This window comes from Pseudopodoces humilis, chromosome 1, assembly GCF_049639895.1.
Source record: "Pseudopodoces humilis isolate 2021_Gansu_Grassland_sample_001 chromosome 1, ASM4963989v1, whole genome shotgun sequence".
Taxonomy (NCBI): Eukaryota; Metazoa; Chordata; class Aves; order Passeriformes; family Paridae; genus Pseudopodoces; species Pseudopodoces humilis.
Window position 1 is genome coordinate 11,321,439 of NC_142200.1, and position 21,910 is coordinate 11,343,348.

Sequence of the window (21,910 nt, forward strand, 5' to 3'; positions counted from 1 at the left end):
ATGCATTCATCAGCAAGATGTGTAACTTGTGTCTATGTGCACTGTTTTTTTTCTTGGAATTGATGTTCAGCAGTATATTCCCCTGCTATAGTAGACTACAAAATCTGGCAGCAACAATTTGGTTTTATGGGCTTGATTAGTTTTAAATATTTTTGGATTGAAAAATGCTTGTTGTTAAGGGGTTTTATAGAAAGTTCTGGTCTGAAAGAAGCAATTGCTGCATGGATTCTTTGTTTGTTTGTCAAATCAAATAATATAGAAATAGTACCTGATGATGTTCTAGATATGAAATTCTCAGGAAAGGCATTGCTAAAATACAGGATGGGCTGAGAATTCTGTTTCTCACTTTTGTGTTTTCTTTACAATATTCAATTAGCTTGAACAACTATGTGCAGTATTGCATGAAAAGCAGCATAAGGAAATGGGAGAAGGCTACTTCAAACAGATTTCTACTATCTGTTGCTGCTCTATGTGTTTCTTGATCTTATCCTTGAAATAGCTGGCAACCCAATACATGTAATGCTATTGCAGCAGATTAAAGAGCTCAACCAGGGTTGAGTAAGTTATCTCAGTGAAAAAGCTAGTGAAACTAGAATTAATTCCTGCAGCTCAACAAGTAGATGATAACATCAGAATTACTTGCCTCTAGCCACCTGCAATCTCTTTTTTATAAAGGATAAAGGGATAAAGGATAAAAAAGGATTTTTTTGTAAGAGGTGTGCTGAAAAATCACCAACAGCTCTTTGAGTTCTTTAATGGAGGAAACCAAACTATATCCTCTTTGACTTGAAGTCATGTGAACCTAAGAAAGCTTTCCTCCGGACTGGAGTGGTTTGTTTTAGTAGTTCATTTTCTATTTCTTTTCAGACACTTAAGAAAGACTCAGTCTGTGAAGAATTATTGCCACTGTGGTGAGAGGAAAGCACAGAGTATTACCCTTTGGGTTTTCTTGGTGAAATGTCCACAGGGGGTCCAGGCAGAGGCATATCATTAGGAAACATGTCAACCCACATCTGTACACGACCCTTGAAAACAAAGAGATAAACATCTCTGTAACCCTATTTTACAGAGGCTTTAAAAGGCTTTAAATGTAGTTCTTACATCCAAAATCAGCACTTCCTCTACAAGCACCAACCATCTCAATATCCTGTAAATATGATTTAATCTAGGAACTTTCTATATAGTATCTTTCTCATCCATATATTCTTTCACTCTTTTAGGTATTTGGTGAAGTTGAAATAGAACTCAAACACTGTCAGCTTCAAGGTAAAATCCATGCAAAAATAGTATGTGATGAACAGAAAAAAAAGATAAACAAGGTTTAGATACAAGCAGAGGTTTTGTTAACTTAATAAAGTAAAGCATTTAAAAGAATTAAGATTTGCAGTTACACCTTGTGTGATCACTGTGTATTTGGGTAAGTGGCTGGGTACACACACGGGTGACAATTTCCAGGTTGATGCTGTACAAAGTCTTGTGTTTTGTACAACACTGGGTGCTGACTCTGTAAGTTTGCAGTTACAAATAGAAATCACCATAACTGGAGGAAATGAAAACTTCTCCTGGGTCTACCATCACCACCACATCTGAGCTGCTCTACCTGTTCCATGCCTGGCTTATCCTTATGATAGAGAGGCCGAGTCTCAATGTGCTCTGGGACCAGTTTGTAGCCAGCTCCAGGGATTTCTTCCCAAGCACGTAAAACCTTTAAGGAGAGATGTTCATATGATTCAACTGGCTCCTCTATAGGAAAGAATAAAACAAAAAGAACAATGAGAGCTGAACTATAATATTGAACCCCTTGGTAATATGTTTCATTGCTTATTAGAGGTACTTGTTAAAAAATTGCTTGAGTTAAGAGGAAGGTTTTATGTATTCCAGCTAAATAAAGAAGGGCCTTGAAATGCTTCTAATTTACATAGATAAGGGGATCCACTGGGTTACTTAGAAGATTAGCATTCAGGCAGCAGTTTTCCTGTAAAATACAGCAAATCATTCCACTACTATAGCAGCAGTTTTTAACAGGAAGATGGAAGAAACATATCAGCTATCCTTTTGACAGAAAAATGAAAATTTTTAAAGCCTGTGAAAGACAAGGAGACTTGGATTTGACAGAGCTGAGAGTAAATAGGCACTTGTGTAGGTTTTTCAAGCAAGGCAGACACCCTGGTTCAGAAGCCAGCACGGTGGCCCCCCTTGGCCACTCAGACCATTCTACCCACAAGACATCAACATGATGGATGGCGAAGCAATGGCATTTATTGCAGGGGAATTTAGCATTTTATAGCCTGGGGTCACTGTGTTACTCCCATCTGCTTACATCACACCTGGGTGCTATTGGCTAATTGCAGAAGGTTTTACTATCTTAACAGAGAGGGGTTTTTGCTAACTTTCCGTTACATCCCGGTGTCTTCCGCTCTGCTATACCCTAGACTACAACACACTTGGACTTAACTATGCCTCCTTTTACTTTGTGATGGCAGCAGCAAAGACTGCCTTAGAGAACTGAATCACAGCTCAATGGAAGAGAGTTAAAGTCCATGAGCAAGAACATTTCACCTCCTGACCCTCTCACCTTGGCCACTGAAAGGGATACACAGAGAATCCCAGAGAATGGCACCTCAAGGAAGGACCAGTGCTAAAACTGAAAATAGTGTGGATGTTAGAAAGAAGACAAAGCCCTTTGAGCTCTTGAGCTTCTTTCCTCCCTTTCTGTGTGGGCTCCACATAAAAGGAGCTCAGACTTTTGACAAGTGATATCTTCTAGATTAGAAGTCCCTAAGTGAGAAAAAGATTAAGATTTATTTGTGTCAACAAATTGTTATCACTTCTCCTACGCATGTTTCAATGTCTGAATTTCTGATTGTTGGCAAAAGACTCTTCTGGAATTTAAACAGCAGGTATTAAACCCTCCCTAATGGCTCAGAGAGTGAGGAAGGATGATCCTGTGGTTATGAGTCTTGGTTCCCTCTTGTGCACCAACGTCTAATTTTAGCCAGCTAAAATCAATTCTCTAGCTGCTATTCCGTCAGGGAGCCTCAGTAATAATGACACAGATTATCCTACAATATCCTGTATCCTGCATCACCTTTCTAAAGATTTTTTTTACCTTTGAAGATTCATTTTTCTTCACTTTGGCTACAGGTAGTCCTATTCTACCTGGGAGTAGTGGACAGGCAGTTGGACTAGATCTACAGTTGTAGGTCTGTTCCAACTGGACTATTCTTATCCTATCCTAATTTCTTTGTTCCTAGAGCAAAGTTAAATTTTTCCCTCCCTTGCAAGTTAAAGCTGTATGGATAATTAGAATTTTCTCTGCCTGTACAGTGGAAATGGAACTGCTTTCCCTTTTCAGTTTGCCTCTAGAGCTCAAATCTGTGGCCTTTGTTAGTTTTACAGATGCAAATGATGGCCACCACAGAAATCCAGCAGGAAGTAAGGACCTGTATATACTTGTCAGAACAGCAATCTGGATAGAAATTACATAAAGACTGCATGCAATAAACTATTTCTTACAATATTTAAAAACTAGTGTACATAAGTCCTTTGGTCTTTGCCATCTACTTCTATATTTCCTTGCTTCTCATTTCCATCATCTTATCTGACACTGGTTTGTCTGAATCTCATTTTAGTGAACCAGAATTTTGATTGAGACATCTTGTTGCTGGTAGTCACATTCAGTCATCTGCTAGTTAGGAAAACAAACAGCAATACTGTAAAAAAAATTTCTTTCAGGCCAAGAAACCAAAAATGGATCAACTCTTCTCCCTTCAACAGTGCTTCCTTGGCAGCCTTCCATTCAAGGTGTGAGTTGTGTTTTGTAGTTGCCAAGAAGAATGTGGTCAAAGATAAACCAATGCTGATAAGGGAGTGGAGGTTTTTCTTACACTTCCACAGTGTCCACTACTGTCTCTGAGACCAGCTCCTTCCACTCCCCTTGAAAGGTTCCATCCTCACATCTCTTTTCTTTATTCTAAGTACAAAACTGAGTCATAGAGTGGTTTGGGTTGGAAGGAATGTTCAAAGACAATCTTGTCCATCCCCCCTGCCATTGGCAGGGGCACCTTTGACAGGTGACTCTGTCCCACTCCACCCCAATGTGATATGGGCACTCAAGGTCCCAATTGTTTTGACCTCTTTTTAATCTGGAAGCTCTGGCAGTAAGTTCTGTCCAACCATCTGGATTCATGGACTCCACAGATTTACAGAGTGCTATGTCAGTGCTTCAGAAAGGGAATCAGAGTGGCAGTAACCAAGAAGAAGAAAAAAACAACAGAGAGAAAAGACAAGTAGGTAAGGTAGGAATGTCTGGTAAATGGCCTGGAATATAACTGTGGTCAGAGATTTGTCTGACCTTGAGGAACTCCCTTCAAAACAGTATTTCCCTTCCTTCTCCTTCTCGCTTCTTGGGTCTGTCTATTCCAGTGTTCAAATTTAGACAGAGAATACATTTTTTGAAAGGCTCTTCCTGACTTTTCATGCTTTGATATTCTGTGGGGAAGGATTTCAGAGCATGCACAGACCAACACTAAGCCAGAAGATGTGTTCCAAGGTGCCCCCCACACTCCAACCAATCCTGGACATCCCATCCTTGGGATCAGGTAGGAGCTAGTCCAAGGTATTCCCAAACAGCCACCATGGGGATGTCAAGTCATCAGCAGCAACTGTTTCACTCTACAGATTCTTTGCAATTAAGCAGCAGCAAAAGCTAATACAGACACAGCCTTCATTGCCAGAGTTACGTGAGTAAACACTCAAAGAGCAGACACTGGCTCCAATAATCTGACTCGAGAGTTCATAGCACAATAGGGCTCCAGCTGCACCTTGGCAGGCTCCTGGTAGTGGTACAATGCAAAGAAAGGATGCTGAACTGCTTTGTTACCGTTCTCATCTTCTGTGAAGACTGTCTGTCCCTTGAAGATTTTTGTTCCTACTTGTATCTCTCCTGGCCTCATGAAGGGTCCACTTATTCTGTAGTCCTTGCACAGCTTAGTGAGGATCTCACTTGGCTTGGCTGAGTCTCGCCATGCATTGTACCCTTCTCTGCAAGGAGGGAACACAGTGAGGCAAAATGGGTGAGGTTTTCCTTCAGAATAGTGCACTGACAGATCAGGAATTTCCATGCAGAGATTTGTTTTGTGGTCAGTGGCCCTGCTCAGTCAAACTTCTCCTTTGTCCAGCACTGCTTCTTTCTTGAGACACTGCCTCTCTCTGGTCAGGTCCTTGGAGATCAACCACTCATTTCTCTTAAAACACAGGAGAAGCTGAGGCAGCCTTGCCTAGATAAAGTAATCGCATGGGCATGCTTCCCATGAGGAAAAGGAACAGAGCTTGTTCCCTGTTGTACCTAAAAGATTCGAGTTTACATGTGCTGCCTCCATTCAAGGAGAATTATTCTGGAGCTCCCAGATTCAAAGGACAAGCTCAGGTTATCTGGGACCTGTAATAAGCACATGAAGAAATATCTCACACTGAGATTGAGCTAGCAAGGGAAGCTTTGGGGTTTGGTCTGTGTTCCTGGATTGCTTTTAGGCATTGTCCACCCTTGGTTTGTAGACAAAATGAGAAGCAATCATGGAAGAGCCCCAAACACACATCTCCCAGGTTAGTGCCCCACCCCAGGGCAGTGGAGTTATTTTAGATTTACTTTCTCTGCATTAGTTAATTTTTATGTGCAAGGTCCTTGATAGTGCAGGTGTCTGGCAGGGACCAGGAGCTCAGCCTCACTGCCCCACAACTCACCCCATTACAGAGGTCATGTCAGCAGCCTCTGCTCCTGCTCCCCCAGTGCCACCCCAGTGCCACCAGCCTTGCTGCAATCACTCCAGCTGCAGCTGAATAGCACAGCAAAGACAGAGCCCTGCCACTATTTCTTTGAGAGATTTTTCCCATTTGCCCTTTATGCCTGTCCAAAGGCAGTTTATCAAGCAGGTATGGTGTAAACATCAGCTGTTTACTATCTAAAATACTTCTTGAACTAACAGTGCTTTTAATTTAAAAATAGCCACTTCCCACTGAGGCTGGCAGCTACCCAATGATACCACTAAGCTCTTTGGTGAGTTTTAATTAAAATACCCTCTGTGACACTTTTGTGCTGGAGAAAGCATAATATCTGGAACACATCTGTAATTTCTACTTCAAGTCAAGTCACTCACTGTGAGCTGTGTTGCTGCCTGAAGAAGTACTTACATTTCATATTGACTCTGTAACCCACAGGTAGCTCGATGTCTGCTGTAGAAACGATTTTCCAAATCAATTTTAGTCTCTCCAATAAGATCATCTGTCCCAATGAAGTCGTGGTCATAGATCAAGACTGTGAGCAATGAATCCTTGGGGAATGTAGCTTGGATTTCAAATGATCTACAGGAAAAATTGAGACCTACATGAAATCAAATCAATTTTGAAGCCTAAAAGGCTAGGCTAATTAATATCACGAAAACACTGTGTGAATAGTGTCTCTTCCAATATGCAGTGAGCTTTTTTGGTAGTGCTTTTTGCTTCAATTAAATATTTGAACATGTTGGAAACATACAGTGAAAAAGTATATTCCTTCTCCTGCTTCCCTAGCACCCTGTGTAATGTCCTAAGATTGTTCTTACAATCCTGAATCCAGTAAGGTTAACACAGCTGTATGTAAGAGTTCTCACACGTTTTTCAGAACCCTCAAAAGGGACATCTAAGTCTTTTCTGTTTTCTTGCAAAAGCTGCAAGTTAAATATTGAATATGTGAATCTGGAGGCACCCAACAAAATGATCAGGCAAAAGTTCTAAATAAATCTCAAAAAAGCAATCATAAAAGTTCCCTTTTTACTTGGTGCATTTTTTCAGGAATCATTATTGCTGAGATGTTATGGGAAAGTGAAAATATAAACATGAATAGAAAAGAGATTTGACAAATTAGTGAAAGACAGGACATCCTGATCACCACAACACTGGCTCCAGGTTTCTCCAAAGCACAGAAAAAAACTGAGCTTTGTCTCTTGAAGCATGAGTTTTTTATCCCCCTGCACCCCCACTCTAGGGGTCTTTCAGTCCAAAATAGTATAGTTTTTCTGTCTTAATGATCTTCCACCCCAATTCAAAATATTTTCAACCTTCTTAAAATAGGGAAATTTACTGGAAAAAAAAAAATCACAGCTGTTAGCGTTAAAAATATAAATAACAGAACTCATATCCTAGAATTATGAGATTTATTTAGCACTCTATCCAGCCTGAAACAGCAACAAAGGTTGTTAAATCACACTTTACTGTTCTGATGTTTATTTTGCATTAAACTAAATGATTATATTAATTTTAACAGACCATTATCATTTGTTGCCTCATTTCCTCTCACACATCATTTTGCAAAACCTCTGACAGATTGCATTACTTGGTATGTTTTGATGGGTACGAAAATGAAATATTTTATTATCATACAGTTTGACCCCAATTCCCAACGTTTTAACCATCAGTATTACAAAACATCCAAACAGGCAGAAGTCTGCATATAACAAACAGCATCAGTGGTAGCAAGAGATAAAGCACAAATTACACTGAATGCAAAAATAAGTCATCACAGACCTTCCAAATATGGGGTTTAGCTGCTTGGGGATGTAGTTCTCTCTGTCTTTAATTTCTGTGTTGCCCAACCTCAGCACGATGTAGGGATCTGACTTGCCATCTGGATCAGCTGGGCTGAGGTTAAATGCCTGTTAAGAAGAAAAATTGTGTCCTCAAGAAGTTTGCTTAAATACAGCAGGGTCCCTACACAGGAGTATGGTTTTCCTGCCCAGTCCTCGGTGTTCTGGAATTTGAGGGGCTTTGTCTGCCTCATGTAATGTAAAATTTGGCCTGTAGTTTTATAGGCTATTAGGAAAATACGATCTGGAGGAGAAGAGAGTTTGCAAAGCTGGAAGTGTTGTTCCATCACTAAGACAGAAAAAGTTGAGCAGGAGAGGCAATGCTAAGGAAGAAGCCGGCTGCACAAGTGCAGGTAGGATTCAGAAAAGATTTACCCACAAATATAGTTCCAGATCCTTAAACAGGGCAAACCAACTCTTTATAGAATCTCAGAATTGTTAAGGTTGGAAAAGACTTCTAAGTCCTTATATTCATTCAGGAAGTAAAACAATCTCTTCATATTTTGTTGCCATAGACTCTCCTCACACCATATTTCTGTCTTAGATTACCTGCAACTCTCTTGTTTCTCTGAAATACCAGTTTCTTCTACCCAATTTACCTCTTACACCATTCTTCCTCATCTTGTGCTCTGTATTTTTTACCTTTATTGACCCCAAAAATTATTCACATGTAGAACTTTCATAGAATGCTATTCACAGCCCCTCAAAAATAAGTTACCATTTCCTCTTTACTGAGGTTTTGTTTAAATGTGTGTCATTTTGAGCAGCTCTACTCATTAAAACTGGCTGCATTTGCATATTGTGGCTGGAACAGGTTGTCTGTACTATGTTAGTTATGTATCCAGAGCTTTTAATTTGAACAAGTAAAGTGATTCTCCAGTCTTGCAGAAATCCCCAGATTTATTGTGAAGAATATATGTAATATCTTCTACTCTGAACACCCATTTCTACAGTATGAAACATTGTCTGAAATATGACCAGAAAAATCCCAAACCCCATGGATAGGGATTTTCAGAAGTTTTGCTGCAAAGACACTTAAAGTAAACTGAGCTGAAAAGAAAAATCCAAGTTATTTCAAGGTTAAAAGAGCATCTGTCTACTTACTGCCACAATATAAACCCTGATGAGCACTTTGACAGAGTGGTTTGGGGGTATCCCTTGCAGGATGCGGGGCTGGCCTCCGTCCAGCAAGCTGCCATCCTCAGGACTTGGGTAAATGCAGAAGGAGCCCTGGAAATACATTGATTTTTGTCTCCCTTGAAAACAGATCAAGTGCAATAAAAACCCAACCCTTTGAATGAAAAAAACATCTTTCATGCAACTTATTTTGTGGTAGCCCTCACAGGTCACCCAAACTGCATTGCACTAAACATGACCTTTTAAAATGCATTTTCCCTACAATATGGTGCTATCATTTCTAGATATTTACAAGGAATACCTCCATGCCTATTGACTATTTAAAACTAATACCTGTAGATATTCTAAATCCAGTTTTCTAACCATTAATATTTTAAAAATAATATTTTGACCTTAACTGTATATTGGAAAATTAATAATTCCATTGAGTAAGTTTCATGACAGTGTGACATGAATCCAACTGTATTTTTGCAGCTCATATAAATCAATATCGACTCATGTTGCTGAGTAGCTCATACTGCCTGAAAGCAACTAACAAGTCATTTGGACAGAAATCTGCATCACAAGCTAATTGAGATATCAGTGATTTTAATCAGTTCCTCTAAACTACAAACAAATCCTAATAACATTACTCAGCCTTTGAACTTTTCAGATTGCCTGATGGAGCCCTGGATGAGGCTGTGAGAGCCTACATTTAAATTACACAAAATTACATAGAAGGTTCTGTAATAGTGTAGAAACCAAGTTGCATTAGTGAAATCTGGATACCATAATATATCTCCTCCCCCCCTTCTGTAATTTCAAACTTCTTGTAATTCCTTATTTCAAAACAGAAGTGAACACCTGGTGTTGGATGATGCTTTTTTCTATCAGATAATGTGAAAGGAAAAAACTTGACTCTAGATATAATAAAACTAATTCTATTTACAACAGACTATAAATGTCTATTCCTTTCATCCCTGGCATACCTGAAATATGTATTAAAACCTAAAGTCTCTAAATTATTACCCATTTAATCAACATTAAAGCTTACCTTAAATTTTCCTATTATTCTGTCTTCAGCATCAGCATGAACTTCATCATTAGATTTTCCTCTTAAGAGCTGGAAAGTTTTCACCCAGTCCTCAAAGTTATTAAATTCACTCTCCAAGTCTCCTTCATAAATCTTTGAAAATAGAAGAATGCTTATATTTTGTGGCACAGTGAATTTATTTATAGTAACTTTTTTTATTAGAGAATTAATAGAAATTCATTTTGACCCAAAATGCAGACTTTAATAAAAACCAAGGTTTTGCAGAAGTCCTTGAGGAAAAAAGTTAATTCCCCATTTAAAACAGGACCAGTTTTGTCCTCAAAGAAAGTCTTTCCCCAAGTATTGAAATAACACATTAATGCAGCAAGTGAAAGTGAATCTGAAGGGGCCAAAATGAACATTTGCAAGCACTGGTGTGAGTGAAAAATTGTAGATGTGCTGCTCTTTGCTTCTGTTTCCTTGTTGCATTGTGCCTTTGTTGAACTGACCCGTTCTATTGTGTTAATGTCTCAAAACTTGAAAGCAAAGCAGACAATAATAAAATGCTTTGGGGACAGAGCTTTAGGATAGCTCAAAAGACCAAATAATTTTTCAAAGAACACATTTTTTCAATACTCTCCCACAGTAATTTATCAAGCATGAAATAGAAGGGCCTGTATTACTGCCACCTCTTAAAAAATGGAAACAGCAGTTTCAAGTTCCCATTTATTCAGCTACAATCTAATCCAAACTGTCTTAATCTTTTCAAACCTCTCATCTCTCGAGACATTTTGCACAACCCATACAGTTTTCTTTGAATTCCTTCTATCATTACCCAACCAAATCTAATGTGAGCTGAGTATTATTTCCCATCGGGGAGGATTCACTAGCCATCACAGCAATGCTTTCCATCTCTTTTTTAAGGCATTCTTAATAGGCTGCAATATTTCTAGCATGAATTTTGGGATTTCCAACTACAGTATTTTACATGCAAATAACAAAACTGAATTTCACTGAAGTCTCTCTGGGTTTGTCTACACCAACAAATTCTGTCTAAGACCAAGTGGGCCACATCCTCCCTATGAGACCCTGGTTTCCTTTGTGTCCCATGTGCTGAAGGGCATTATCACTATAATTTGGTGTGTTTTATTAATTTTAAAGTGTCTGAAATATATGTAAGGAGGGCTTACCAAACTCAGCTGCTGATGTTCAAACTTTGGAGAGACAGTGAACAACAGCCTTACCTCAGCCTTGCTTTTCTCTTACCTGCAATGTTGCTAGGTTTGGAGTTTCCTTCTGTGTCCTTTTCAATGTCTTATCCTTCTTCTTTTTGTCTGGCTCATCCTCTATGATCAATGCTATGTGGTCAGAAGTCTGCTTATCTTCAAAAATTTAATGACATCATGTATGTTTTAGTAAGCAAAGCACATAAAATGCTTCAGGACAGCAAAATTTTTTCAGAGAGTCCACCTTGCTCTTTCTCAATTTATTCCTCTACTGCTGGACATAGGGATCCTCTCTTTTACCACTGGTTCTCCCAGGCAGAGGTGGCAATTTATGCTCTCTGTGGCTACCAGTCTTCATCATGAGCTTGTTGGACCAAGTGTGATGATGTCCTGTGTGACCCCCTCCCTGGTGGCCAACCCCCAGACCACCCTTTTCCTCCCTCTCTGACTCCTCCCCAATGCAAATAAACAGATCTTAACAGCTTTCACATAAAATTTAAGGTTTATTTAAGATTGCAAACTGTTGTTTAGGCTGACAATTACTTCAGATATCAGGATGACCCAAGTCCTTCTCTGCTTAAAGATATTACAAAATAGGGTGTATCTCATCTGGTGAAAGCTACAAGTGTGAGAAATGGGAAGAGGTACACCAGACTAAAGTCAGATTCCAAACACTGAGAGGGGATTTCCCAGCAAAAAGAGGGTGAGCTCTCAAAAGTTACACTGAGATGGTTCAGTTCTTTGACTGAAATCTGGCTTTTCAGTTCATTTTACTTTCATTTTTTGAGTAATTCCTGTGTGTTTAACAGTACTAAATATCTAGAGATACATATTTCATGTCAGAGATGTCTTGTATGTGTAATTCTTATCATCACAGGTGAAAAATTGTAACAAAAATGATCAGAAGAGAATTTACAAGGTCTGAAATCATCAGAACCAATTTGCCAAAACTGCCTGAATAGCCTGTGGGTGGATGTCACAACTGTAAATGAACATCATATTTCTGTAGAACATTTTCTGTGTAAATACTTCCTGATTCGGACAAGTGAGCTTCACTCAGAAACTGATCTCCTCCTCATCTCTCAGCAGCAATGATGATCTCTGAAGCACCATTATCTGCTATTCCCAAGATGATGTCGTGATATTTAGGTCATGTCTTCCATTCAGAGCAACCTCAACACCCCTTTAAATCACCTCAGTCCCTGTGGGAGTGTGGTCAGTTCTGCCATGAAAAGGTAACTAATTTCATTCTGAATAGCAGCTCTGTGTAAAGAGCAAATATTTCTCTTTTTTTCTTAGCATTCTCAAGCAGTCATATTTGTCCAAAAATAAAATTTTCCAGAGTTCAGTTTGATTGTGGTAGGACCTGTTGAGCCATGGAATATATGTGTATGGAGACATACATACATATGCACACAGAGCCTGTTTCTGGCCAATTATTTTAGGTTCTTGGGGGAAAAAAAAAAAATTCCTATAATCTGAGGTAGATAAAACTTTCCAGCTATGGAAATAACACACATGACTAGAGGTGTCCTAGCAGAAGCTGTTCCTTCCATTGCTGATTCTGAACTGGGTTCAAAATTGAGACAACTTTTTTTTTCCAGAGCCTGTTACAAATGCAGCCTAAGATCAGGACAATGTCTATCCTGTATCCTTCAGGACTTTGACTTTGCTAATCTTTGTGCATGATATTTGAATGACAGGAAACTCATGTTAACCCAACACTGGCTGTGAAGTTTTAACCTATCCATCATCTGATCAGCTGTAGAGGAAAGAGCTCAGTACATCAGCAGTACTCTGTTACCAGGCATTAATTGTTGCTAGTAAAACGGTAGAGAAGCAATACTAGAGAAAGTATTAGTGCAAAATAATAGAAAAATGCAAATAATTTACTTACTGTCTTCAGTTTTTCCTTCACTGGAAAAAATTCCTTTTGCCTTTCAAAAGAAAAACACAATGGACAAACTAATCATTATAAGTGTAATAGCAAAAAGGAATCATTCAGCAGTAAATCTACTTTTACAACATTGCTTATCCATGACAGTTTTGGGCATGCTGTGTGACTCACCTTTTGCATTTTGAGCACAGAAGCATAGTATTTTGACCACCAGTCAATAACATTTTCAGCTGATTCATCTGCAATGGTTCTTTTTCTCCTCTTTGTTGACCGTCGGATGGATTTTTTCATCTCCTACCAAAAGATGGGAAAACCACTGGAACTGATTAAAACTAATCACCTGACTCATGACATTAAGCATGAACAGCTGTATACATGGAAAATTTCAGCCTCCAAGAGTTAAATAAAATGCCATATGAATTCCTGTCTCTGTCTTTTATTCCAAGACACTTCATTGTGATCATCATATTATTAAAGCTGTCTCTTTATTTTCTACTGACTATGCCATGACTTTAAACATTGGAGACATTGCCACAGGAGCAACCCATACAGTAGGCAAATCTACACAGACAATAAATAATGATGTTTCAAAGGATGCAAAAATTCAGATACAAATTGGCTTCTCCCACATGAGTATGCAAGTATTTTAAGAATCTATTAGTGGAAGTAATTAAATTCTGTGGGGTCAAAGCTGTATTATTAACTAGTTCTCTTGAGGGCCAGCAAGATAGTGTAGGTATAAACATCAACACCCAAAATGTCAAAACCTGGGGTCAACAGATTCCCACTTTATTAGGAAAGGCCGAAGTCTGCAAGACTGCAGGAGGAAGTTAACTGGTAGCTTCAGCTGTACCCACCTTTTGTTTCTTCTCTTTCCTTGTCTCAGAGGCACAGTGCTCTGGTTCAGTGGCAGGAAGTGCTGTGAGGGCTGGGTCTGGCTCTACCACTGTCCATTTACCCTGCTCCACCTCAGCGTAGATGTCATCAGCTAAAAATGGTTCTTCTTGGGATAGCACAGCAGGCTGGGATGACTCAGGTAAAGCTGAGATTGAAACTTTGCAAGTTAGGTAACATTTTGCCAGAAATACTGTCATAGCATTTGATGATCATCAAATAATCATGTGATTAAGGGTTTGATCCTATGCTCAACACAATAAAGCACACTTCTAAGTGTAAACCTCTAAGAAGGTCCTTTGGCTTTTTATTTGGGGTCAGAATTGAACACTTGCCTTTCTCAGTTTTTGCAATGTCTACTCTGTTAGGTGGAGCATGAGGACCTAATGGGGTTTTGCATAGGAATTGCTTCAGGCAATTGATGGTATGTGTTCCAACAAGAGTACTTCTCCCAAATGCTCTCCAGTCGACCACACAGATGCTTAGTGGTGGATGCAAGAGTTCATTTTCAGGCAGCTCCTAGTGCAGGAGACAGACAGCAGCATGAGAGAATGGCTAGAGAACATAGAACACGTACAGAATATTTATTGTGCACAGCAGTAAGGCTTCTACTCCTCCCTCCCTCCTTCCCTTCTCCTCTTTAGCTATGAACATATTCATAATGCAAAATGCATTCAGCATAGGCAATATGATTTTGGTTTTCTGCAAAATCTAGAGAAAGCTTTGTTAAAATACAGAGTAGACTGTACAGACTGTGCTGCTGAGATGAATCCCATGCTCTCATATTGAAGCATGTCTTGTTAGAATAAACTGGGAGAATCAGGAGTGTTCAGAAGGATGGAACACAACATTGAAAGTTGTGAGCATTAATTCCAGTGCTGCTGTGCTGAAGGCTATTAATCCTATCTGCCTCAGTTTTCCCAAAAATAAGACCTGGATGATATAGGATGAACTACCAAGAGGAAAACAGCTCTTAAGAAAATATAATAGGAGCTCAAAATACTGTAGAAGCTGTACTTCAGTATCCATGTTATTGTTTTGTTATACTTTTCTCAAGAGCAAATGGAACAGACTGTTTTATTCTGATGGTGACTGATTCAGAAAGTGCCAGCTCTCATAACCCAACCAACAGGAGGTACATTGCTTTGCAGTTCATAAAAGCAGGTGTGAAAATGTGAGAAGGTCCTGAGCTCATAAACCAGAAATTATCAATCCCCTTAATAGCCCAGTAACACACAAAGGAAAGTTGCAAGGATGGAAAGAAAACAAAGGAAACAACACTACCAAGCAAAATTGGAAAGGAGGAGGAAAAATAGTAAATATATTTCTGTTAGCTGCCCACAAATTCCAACTTATCAGTAAAAATCTGATTGCAACGCATTTTCTTATCTACTCGGGACTTAACATGTAGAACCGCATCTTCTTTTATCATATGGTTGTAGCAAAAGTCTCTTAAAGCATTTTCAAATCAGTAGCTTTTGCACGAGAACTGACATCCCTTAGTATTTAATCAAGACACAGAAGAAATTATTTGACAAGAAAGGAAGGATAATGGTAATTAACACCTTGTCTGACCAGAGAACAGACAAGCAAGGGGCAGCATGCTGTACACACCACTTCAAACCAATCTGCAAGGCCAGTGAAATTGGGATTTTTCTTGTAGCTCTGTATAACAGAGGATTTGACTCCTTTCCCTGCACACTCGATGAGGACCTGGGGCCGATCTACCGAGAGGAGCTGGACTTTCTTCAGCTCTCGAACACCCCAGAACAGGACCTGTTGTGTGCAGAGAAAAACACAGTTAGCCTGCAGAAACCCTGGCTTGGCATGGGGAAATGGGCTAATAAGCAGGTGGTGTGAAGGCTGCAGAATGAGTGGCAGTGAACAGTGAGGCTGGGCAGCATCAGGCATTGCAGTGATAAGAAAATCTGCCACTTCTCCCAGCTTTTTAATATAAGGCTACTTTGGACACAAATCATACAAAAGAGAAGATGGGGAAGGTGTAGACATTTGTACATATGCAGAAGGCATTGTTTGGCTTTGTTTTCCCCTGAAGTCAAGGACCCAGAAAAAGCCTGTGAGATGGCTGATGCCAAACTTCAGCTCCAGTGATGCCATTTGCAAGGAGAAGCTCTCCATCTCCTGAGGACACTTCCTTGGCTGTGTGGATCCACCAGCCATGCACTGCCACAAGAGAAGTCCTTTCTCAAAAGGTCAGGATTGATACACAGCCCCACTGTTCCCCTCAGTGAAAGCACAGCCTTGCATGCCCTTATATGCTATTTTCATGTGAATCCTATTGATCAAGATTGTAAAATCATCAGTTACTGTTACAGCTCAACAAGAAAATAAAAGATGATGAGATTAGGAAACAGAAATAGTCAAAGTATCTCACCTCCACTCTGTATTTGCTTAAAACAGGCCGTATGTTAGCTGGGACTGGGTAAATCTGGCCAATATCTGGTGGATCCAGTGGGGGAAGTCTGTCTGGATCTGACTCAGGAATCTGAAAAATGAAGCAGTTTTGAAAAATGAAGCCTGAAAAACTCAGGCTGGTTTTTGGAAGAATAAAACCAGCAACGGATATATCTGTTGATAATGACACATAGAACACACCAATTTAATCAATTTTATAAGACAAGTTACAGAGCAGAACAGTTGTACTGTGAAAGGGATGTGACCTGAAATGCTCTCTCTCATGCTGTGATGCTAAAATATATGGCAGAAAAAGCATCCAATATATTTGGTTTATGTGCCTTTCTGAAAAAAAGGCTTCTTTTACCTAATAGGACACAGTTTGCCCTAAAGACATGCATGTACTGAAGCACGGTAATTCTATTTACTAAAAATGGAAAGCATGGTAATTCTATTTAACAAAAATCTTGAGCAAAACTGCTTAGAAGGCTTCCACAGGAAGATTCTAGATGTGATTCTAGTTAAAAAGAGCTGGTGAACAGACTGCACATCAGCAAAAATTTGCTGGAGAGACATAATATTCTCCAGCTGCTATGGAATAGTGTTCCTGCATGCTCTCACCATTTGAGAACCTCCAAACCACCTCTCTAAAACCAGGGCTGAGTCTTCTCCGTGCAGCTACTAAACTCTCGTGGCAGGCAGCACTTCTGTTCTTTGTGTGTGACTGCACATGACCCTGCCCCACGTTCAGGAGCACATTTGGGTGTACATGACTGTTCCAGCTGGGTGGGAGGAGAGCAGACTCCACAGCAGCTCTGAGGCATGACCATCTCTGCCTCTTGCTGTCCTTCAGGCTTTGCTGCCTGCTTGGTGCACTTTCTGTGACAAAGCTCATTGGCTCCAAATGCCTTCCTAATTTTTAACTGTGTATTTATAACCTTCTCATTCCACAACAGGACAGATGTGCAGTTTAGCCTGTTTTAGAAAATTCCTACATAACACAGCAGAAGCCAGCACGTGGTGATGAGTCCTGACAGAAGCTCAGGGAGTGGCAGCAGGGAACAACCTACAGGCAGAGCTCTTCTCAGCTTTCACTTGAAGCATGGCACCTAAGGAGTATTGTGTATGCAGCTTCTGGGAAAAGAATCACAACTTCTGGAGTGCAGCAGTGTTCCTAAGCTAACTTGTCACTACTGAGAGGTGAAGCAGGTGAGATACAGCTCTCAAAGTGTCTGTGTAGTTGAAGTCTTCTACTTCATTTGACCAGGCTCTCTGTCTAAGTACAGTTGTGTGGGAATCTAATTACTAAAAAGGAGAAAGGATGTGTTCCTTAGTACCTTGTAGGTGGAGGAAGAGATGGGTGGAAAACATAAGATCTAGAAAAGCACCTGCAGCAGAGGTGAGTATTCAGGTAATTACCAGCAATCATTCACGTGCACATGTGATCTACATTTTATCAGTAAAAATCCAAAGCAATTAATATAATAACTGCAGAGAACTGGAGGTGAAAAATGATATAGTACTCAAATGAGAGTAGAGCAAAATACCTGGATAAAGGTTTACAAAGGAATTTTGCTTTTTTAATTAAAAAAAAAAAACAACAATAAACCCTGAATTCATTCTGAACAAATGCAAGACTCTCAGTATCCATTAGTCTTTCTTTTTTTAGTGCACTCTTTCTCTGAATGCCAGGATGCTTCATTGTAAGATTTTATCCCTCCAGCAAGCATTCATTTAGAAAGGAGAAAGGAGCATTCACTTTGTACACAACACTCCTCAGCTGAACCAAACAGTACCTGCTCATCAGAGTTATCAAGAATTCTATGTCATAGGAAAAGTTATGGGTTCAGAATGAGAATAAATCAGTGATGAGAGAGTTTTTTTTATTCCTCACACAGAGCACCATCAGGAATCCCCTGATATTGGAAAAAGCCAGCAGCACTTCAGCTCTTGGAGTTCTTTGAGGCCTGGCAGTTTCATTTTATGAAAGGAAATGAAATCTTGAAATCAGAGAACAAAGCGTAACAAACCCTCTGGAATGGAGACAGGATAAAATAAAATTCAATGGAAAAGAAAAAGGAAATTTGGAAAAGGAGTGAATACAACAAAATGGATTGGGATGAAATGAGGTGCACTGAAAAGAACCAAAAGTGGCCATAATCATACTGACATCTTGAAATGAGGGAGCAAAGTGAAACTAAGAGAGAGAAGAAAATGATGAAATGAAGTGCTTGGGGAAAATATATATATATATAATTCTGAAATGAAGTGAAAATATTAAAATGGAATGGGATGACACAAAGTGTTGGAAAATGGACCAAAACTTGCCAAATGGGTAATTGCAAGATTTCATTTCCTTTCCTGAAATGAAGTTGTCAAATTTCTACAGAATTCTTAGGAGTATATTTGAATATATCCCCTAAATAGTGTTGCTTCTTTATCCCAAAAGATAATAAACCAAAATATAATATATAACTCTTCTGCTTACCAAAAAGTGAAATCATAGAAAGGTTCACTCACACCTCTATAATTCTTTAGATTTAAACCATTGACAATCTGTGACTAAGATTTGGCCCAGCCACACTCAGGTTCCTCCCACAGAAGGAGTTTAGAAAGCAAAAAGATCCTTTCTGCACCTCATGACACAATAGGACAGCTTCTCTAATGAACTTTGTCTGAAGTTCTCACTCTCTCCTGTGACACAACCATAATGAGGAAATATTCCACATGTTGTTATATTTCAGGCTTTCACCAAAAACATAAATAGCTATCGTAATTAAAAGCCTGTTTTAGCTGTAAAACATGTTATGAAATTCCACATTTTTCCCATTTCAGATTTCAGAACAAACTGTTGTAGGTTTTCAGCAGATGGAAGTTACCTTTAACTGGTGGCTCTGCAAATTCCAGTGAAATTGCCTGAAATCCCAGCATGATCAACCCCAGTCCTGCATCTACCAGAACTGAATTTTCCTTTTGTCCTGCAGCTGGAAACCATGTAATGTTTCTTTTAATGTAGTAGGGGTATTTAAAAACTCAGCCTCCCTATTCCACTCCTTATTATTCACCATTTCATTTTCCTAAGAGTGAAAGCAGTATTGGGAGCTTCAAGGCTGGTAGTCAGGGCCGTGTGCTACTCCAAGCAGCAGGTCATTGCAATGGCAGTGGCATTTTCAGAGTTTCTCAGGCCAGAGCACAGTTTAGGGCAGGGTCAGTGACAGGCAAAGGAGGCTTACAGAGTGTGAAGGGCTGGCAGTGTTGTGTTTGTGTGTGGACAGTGGCCCCTGACAAGGTGGAAAGGGGTGACAGGAATGGAATGGGAGCTATGAGGCCCAATGGCTCCAGCTGCTGTTCCTACTAATTCAATATGGTCATGGACCCTGATGCCATGGCAGCTTTTGTGAGCCCCAGGGTGTAAAAGTGAAATTGTCGAGAAAGTCAAATTTACCTCCAGAAGCTCAAATGCAGCAAGAAGGTCTCCTCCTGAAAGACTTCCACAGTGCACTGGGTGGTAACAAAGTTTTGGTGGTTCATAGTTTTGATGAGCAAGTCTCACCACAGGGGCAGCCACTGTAGACCCAATATATTCTGCCTTACCCTAGATAAAGGAGAGTACAGGGGTCAAATGCATTTGGGTTTCACAATGGTTATAGGAGCCAAGATGATGCAGAGCTTGGTATTTATGAGGAAAAAACCTTCAGAAGGAAAGGCCAAGGTATGAGGGCAGTGAGGTGTTAGGCAGCTATGAAGAGGAAGAGCTATGAAGAGTATGAAGATACTCTTCAGAGTATCCAAAATTTCTGAGGTCTATATTTAGTCAATGAAACTGTATCAGAGTCTGCATGGTCTTGACCAAGACCTAATTACAATATTTACAGCAGTGTTCAAGGCACCTGGGGCAAGATGTTTCTGATTTCTTTGGAAGTGAGATTCACTTACTTACTTCTTTCACTTGGGGAAAATACAAGGCCACATCTTTGCAAGGCCATCTAGTGAATCTCAGGGCTGTTCTGAGATGTTAAACTGCAAACCACAGTAACACTGAGCTCTGTTCAGCGAGGTGATCCATTTAAAGCCTATTCAGTGACTAAGCTTTGCTTTCATGCTTGCAATAGGATGAGCCCAGGGTTTTAGTGAGAAGCATTTTGAGTTTACCACTGCGTCATCATCATACAGCTCGATGACAATCTCCGGTGGGAACTGGGCAATCTCCTCTTTGTCACCATGAAGCACAATGCTGTTGAAAAGCAGTGTCTGGTTCCAGGTAGGGGATAATGTCTGAGAAATGATCTAATGGAAGAGAGGAAATTTTTAATGAGCTGTTTGGTTGAGCGTCCTTCAGCAGGACATGCTCATCTGCTGGTGACCCCCTTTTCCACACCCTGAGCAATGCCATGTCTGAGACACCACATTTTTCAGCAGCTCCTCCCAGACAGAAGAATATGAATCTTTTGCTTTGAGGGTGGTACCTCCAATTTCTCCATTTCCCTGTTTGTCTCACAAATCCCTAACAAGCATATCATGGCAACCAGTCTGTGTAGACAAACTCCAGTATTAAAGTTAGAGGAAAGCTGTTGATTTAGGAAAGCAGGCACATCCCAAGTGCTATTAAAATAAAACTTTTGCCCTAACTGTGGCCAGTTTTCATTTCCCCAGAGCACGTTTTTTTAATCTTATTTTTAGTTCTATGTAATGACACTTAACACTTTATGAAAAAAAGAAGATATTTTCATTAATCGCTCATTAGAAATCAAAAGTTTTTAATTAGTTGTAATTTGAATTAGGTGGATGCTTATAGCATTTCATCATAGAGGATGTTTTAACTGTCTAGGCCGAAAATATATTTAACAAAGATAACAGTTAAAGAGGAAAAATATGCCAACTGCAAAATTACTCATAACCTGCTATCATTCTTTTGAATGGAAATAAGGTTCTTTACTACCATTTATTGGCACTTGGCTGACAGTCTTAGGAAAATATGCAAGTTATCAGCTGCAGTATTTTGTTCAGGCAGTGAATAAACTCAACACTTCTGTGCCTATAAACTCCTATTTTTCCTGGGTGAAATTCTACTTTCCAGAATCTGGTCCACCTAGACACTAATTTAATTGGATTCATTCACCACCTTCTATTAGAAGTTAAAATCACATTACAGGAAAAAATCAATTAATAACCCTGAGGCAAAAGTTGCAAAAGCAGGCATTTACAATTTAGAGAAAAGTTTTAATTTTTGTCCGCTTTGGCACATGCAACAGAACTTGCCTTGTAACAGAATAAAATGTCAAAGGAATTTTAGAATTAATTAAATTAAACCAGTCTTCTGTGAAGTTTTAGGGGGAGGGGCTGGATGGGAGGGTCAAATATTTTTTTCTGAAGCAAGACTGTATTTGTTGTGAACCACATTTGGCACAGCAAATTCTGTTTGTGGAATGATTGTCAGGATTCCTGCCCAATTTTAACTCCAGGGTAGTTGTAAAGGGCTCAGGTCCCTTGAAAGTCAATCTCCATGTTCTGTGACGGACTCTCTTCCTTTTCACTTATCCAGGCTGTACTTCAACTCTTCTTGCTGAAACTCAGTAGAAGTTTCCACTTCTCTCTAGGGCTTCACAGGAGCCCATTTGATCCCTGGAGTTTCCTGAGGGAGATGGGAGACCATTCCCTATTGGGCATATTTTAACAGCCTTTAAGTCTCCCACCTCTGTTTTCAGCTCAT

General features: G+C 39.6%; 1 protein-coding gene across 2 annotated transcripts in view; it reads right to left on the reverse strand.

Moving 5' to 3' along the window:
* FER1L6 (fer-1 like family member 6) overlaps positions 1-21,910 on the reverse strand; it is a 77,652-nt gene that overhangs the window by 9,563 nt on the left and 46,179 nt on the right. The window contains exons 21-36 of one of the 2 annotated variants that reach the window (XM_088051604.1): positions 20,353-20,487; positions 19,646-19,795; positions 16,181-16,291; positions 15,400-15,561; positions 14,121-14,304; positions 13,749-13,933; positions 13,063-13,185; positions 12,892-12,931; positions 11,035-11,150; positions 9,790-9,921; positions 8,724-8,849; positions 7,561-7,688; positions 6,190-6,360; positions 4,883-5,043; positions 1,601-1,743; positions 937-1,025 (exon numbers count right to left, since the gene is read on the reverse strand). In XM_088051604.1, the coding sequence (XP_087907730.1) occupies positions 937-1,025; positions 1,601-1,743; positions 4,883-5,043; positions 6,190-6,360; positions 7,561-7,688; positions 8,724-8,849; positions 9,790-9,921; positions 11,035-11,150; positions 12,892-12,931; positions 13,063-13,185; positions 13,749-13,933; positions 14,121-14,304; positions 15,400-15,561; positions 16,181-16,291; positions 19,646-19,795; positions 20,353-20,487 (2,156 nt within the window). Of the gene's footprint in view, positions 1-933; positions 1,026-1,600; positions 1,744-4,882; positions 5,044-6,189; positions 6,361-7,560; positions 7,689-8,723; positions 8,850-9,789; positions 9,922-11,034; positions 11,151-12,891; positions 12,932-13,062; positions 13,186-13,748; positions 13,934-14,120; positions 14,305-15,399; positions 15,562-16,180; positions 16,292-19,645; positions 19,796-20,352; positions 20,488-21,910 lie in introns of those variants that run through there. The other variant, XM_088051610.1, reaches the window with a different exon arrangement.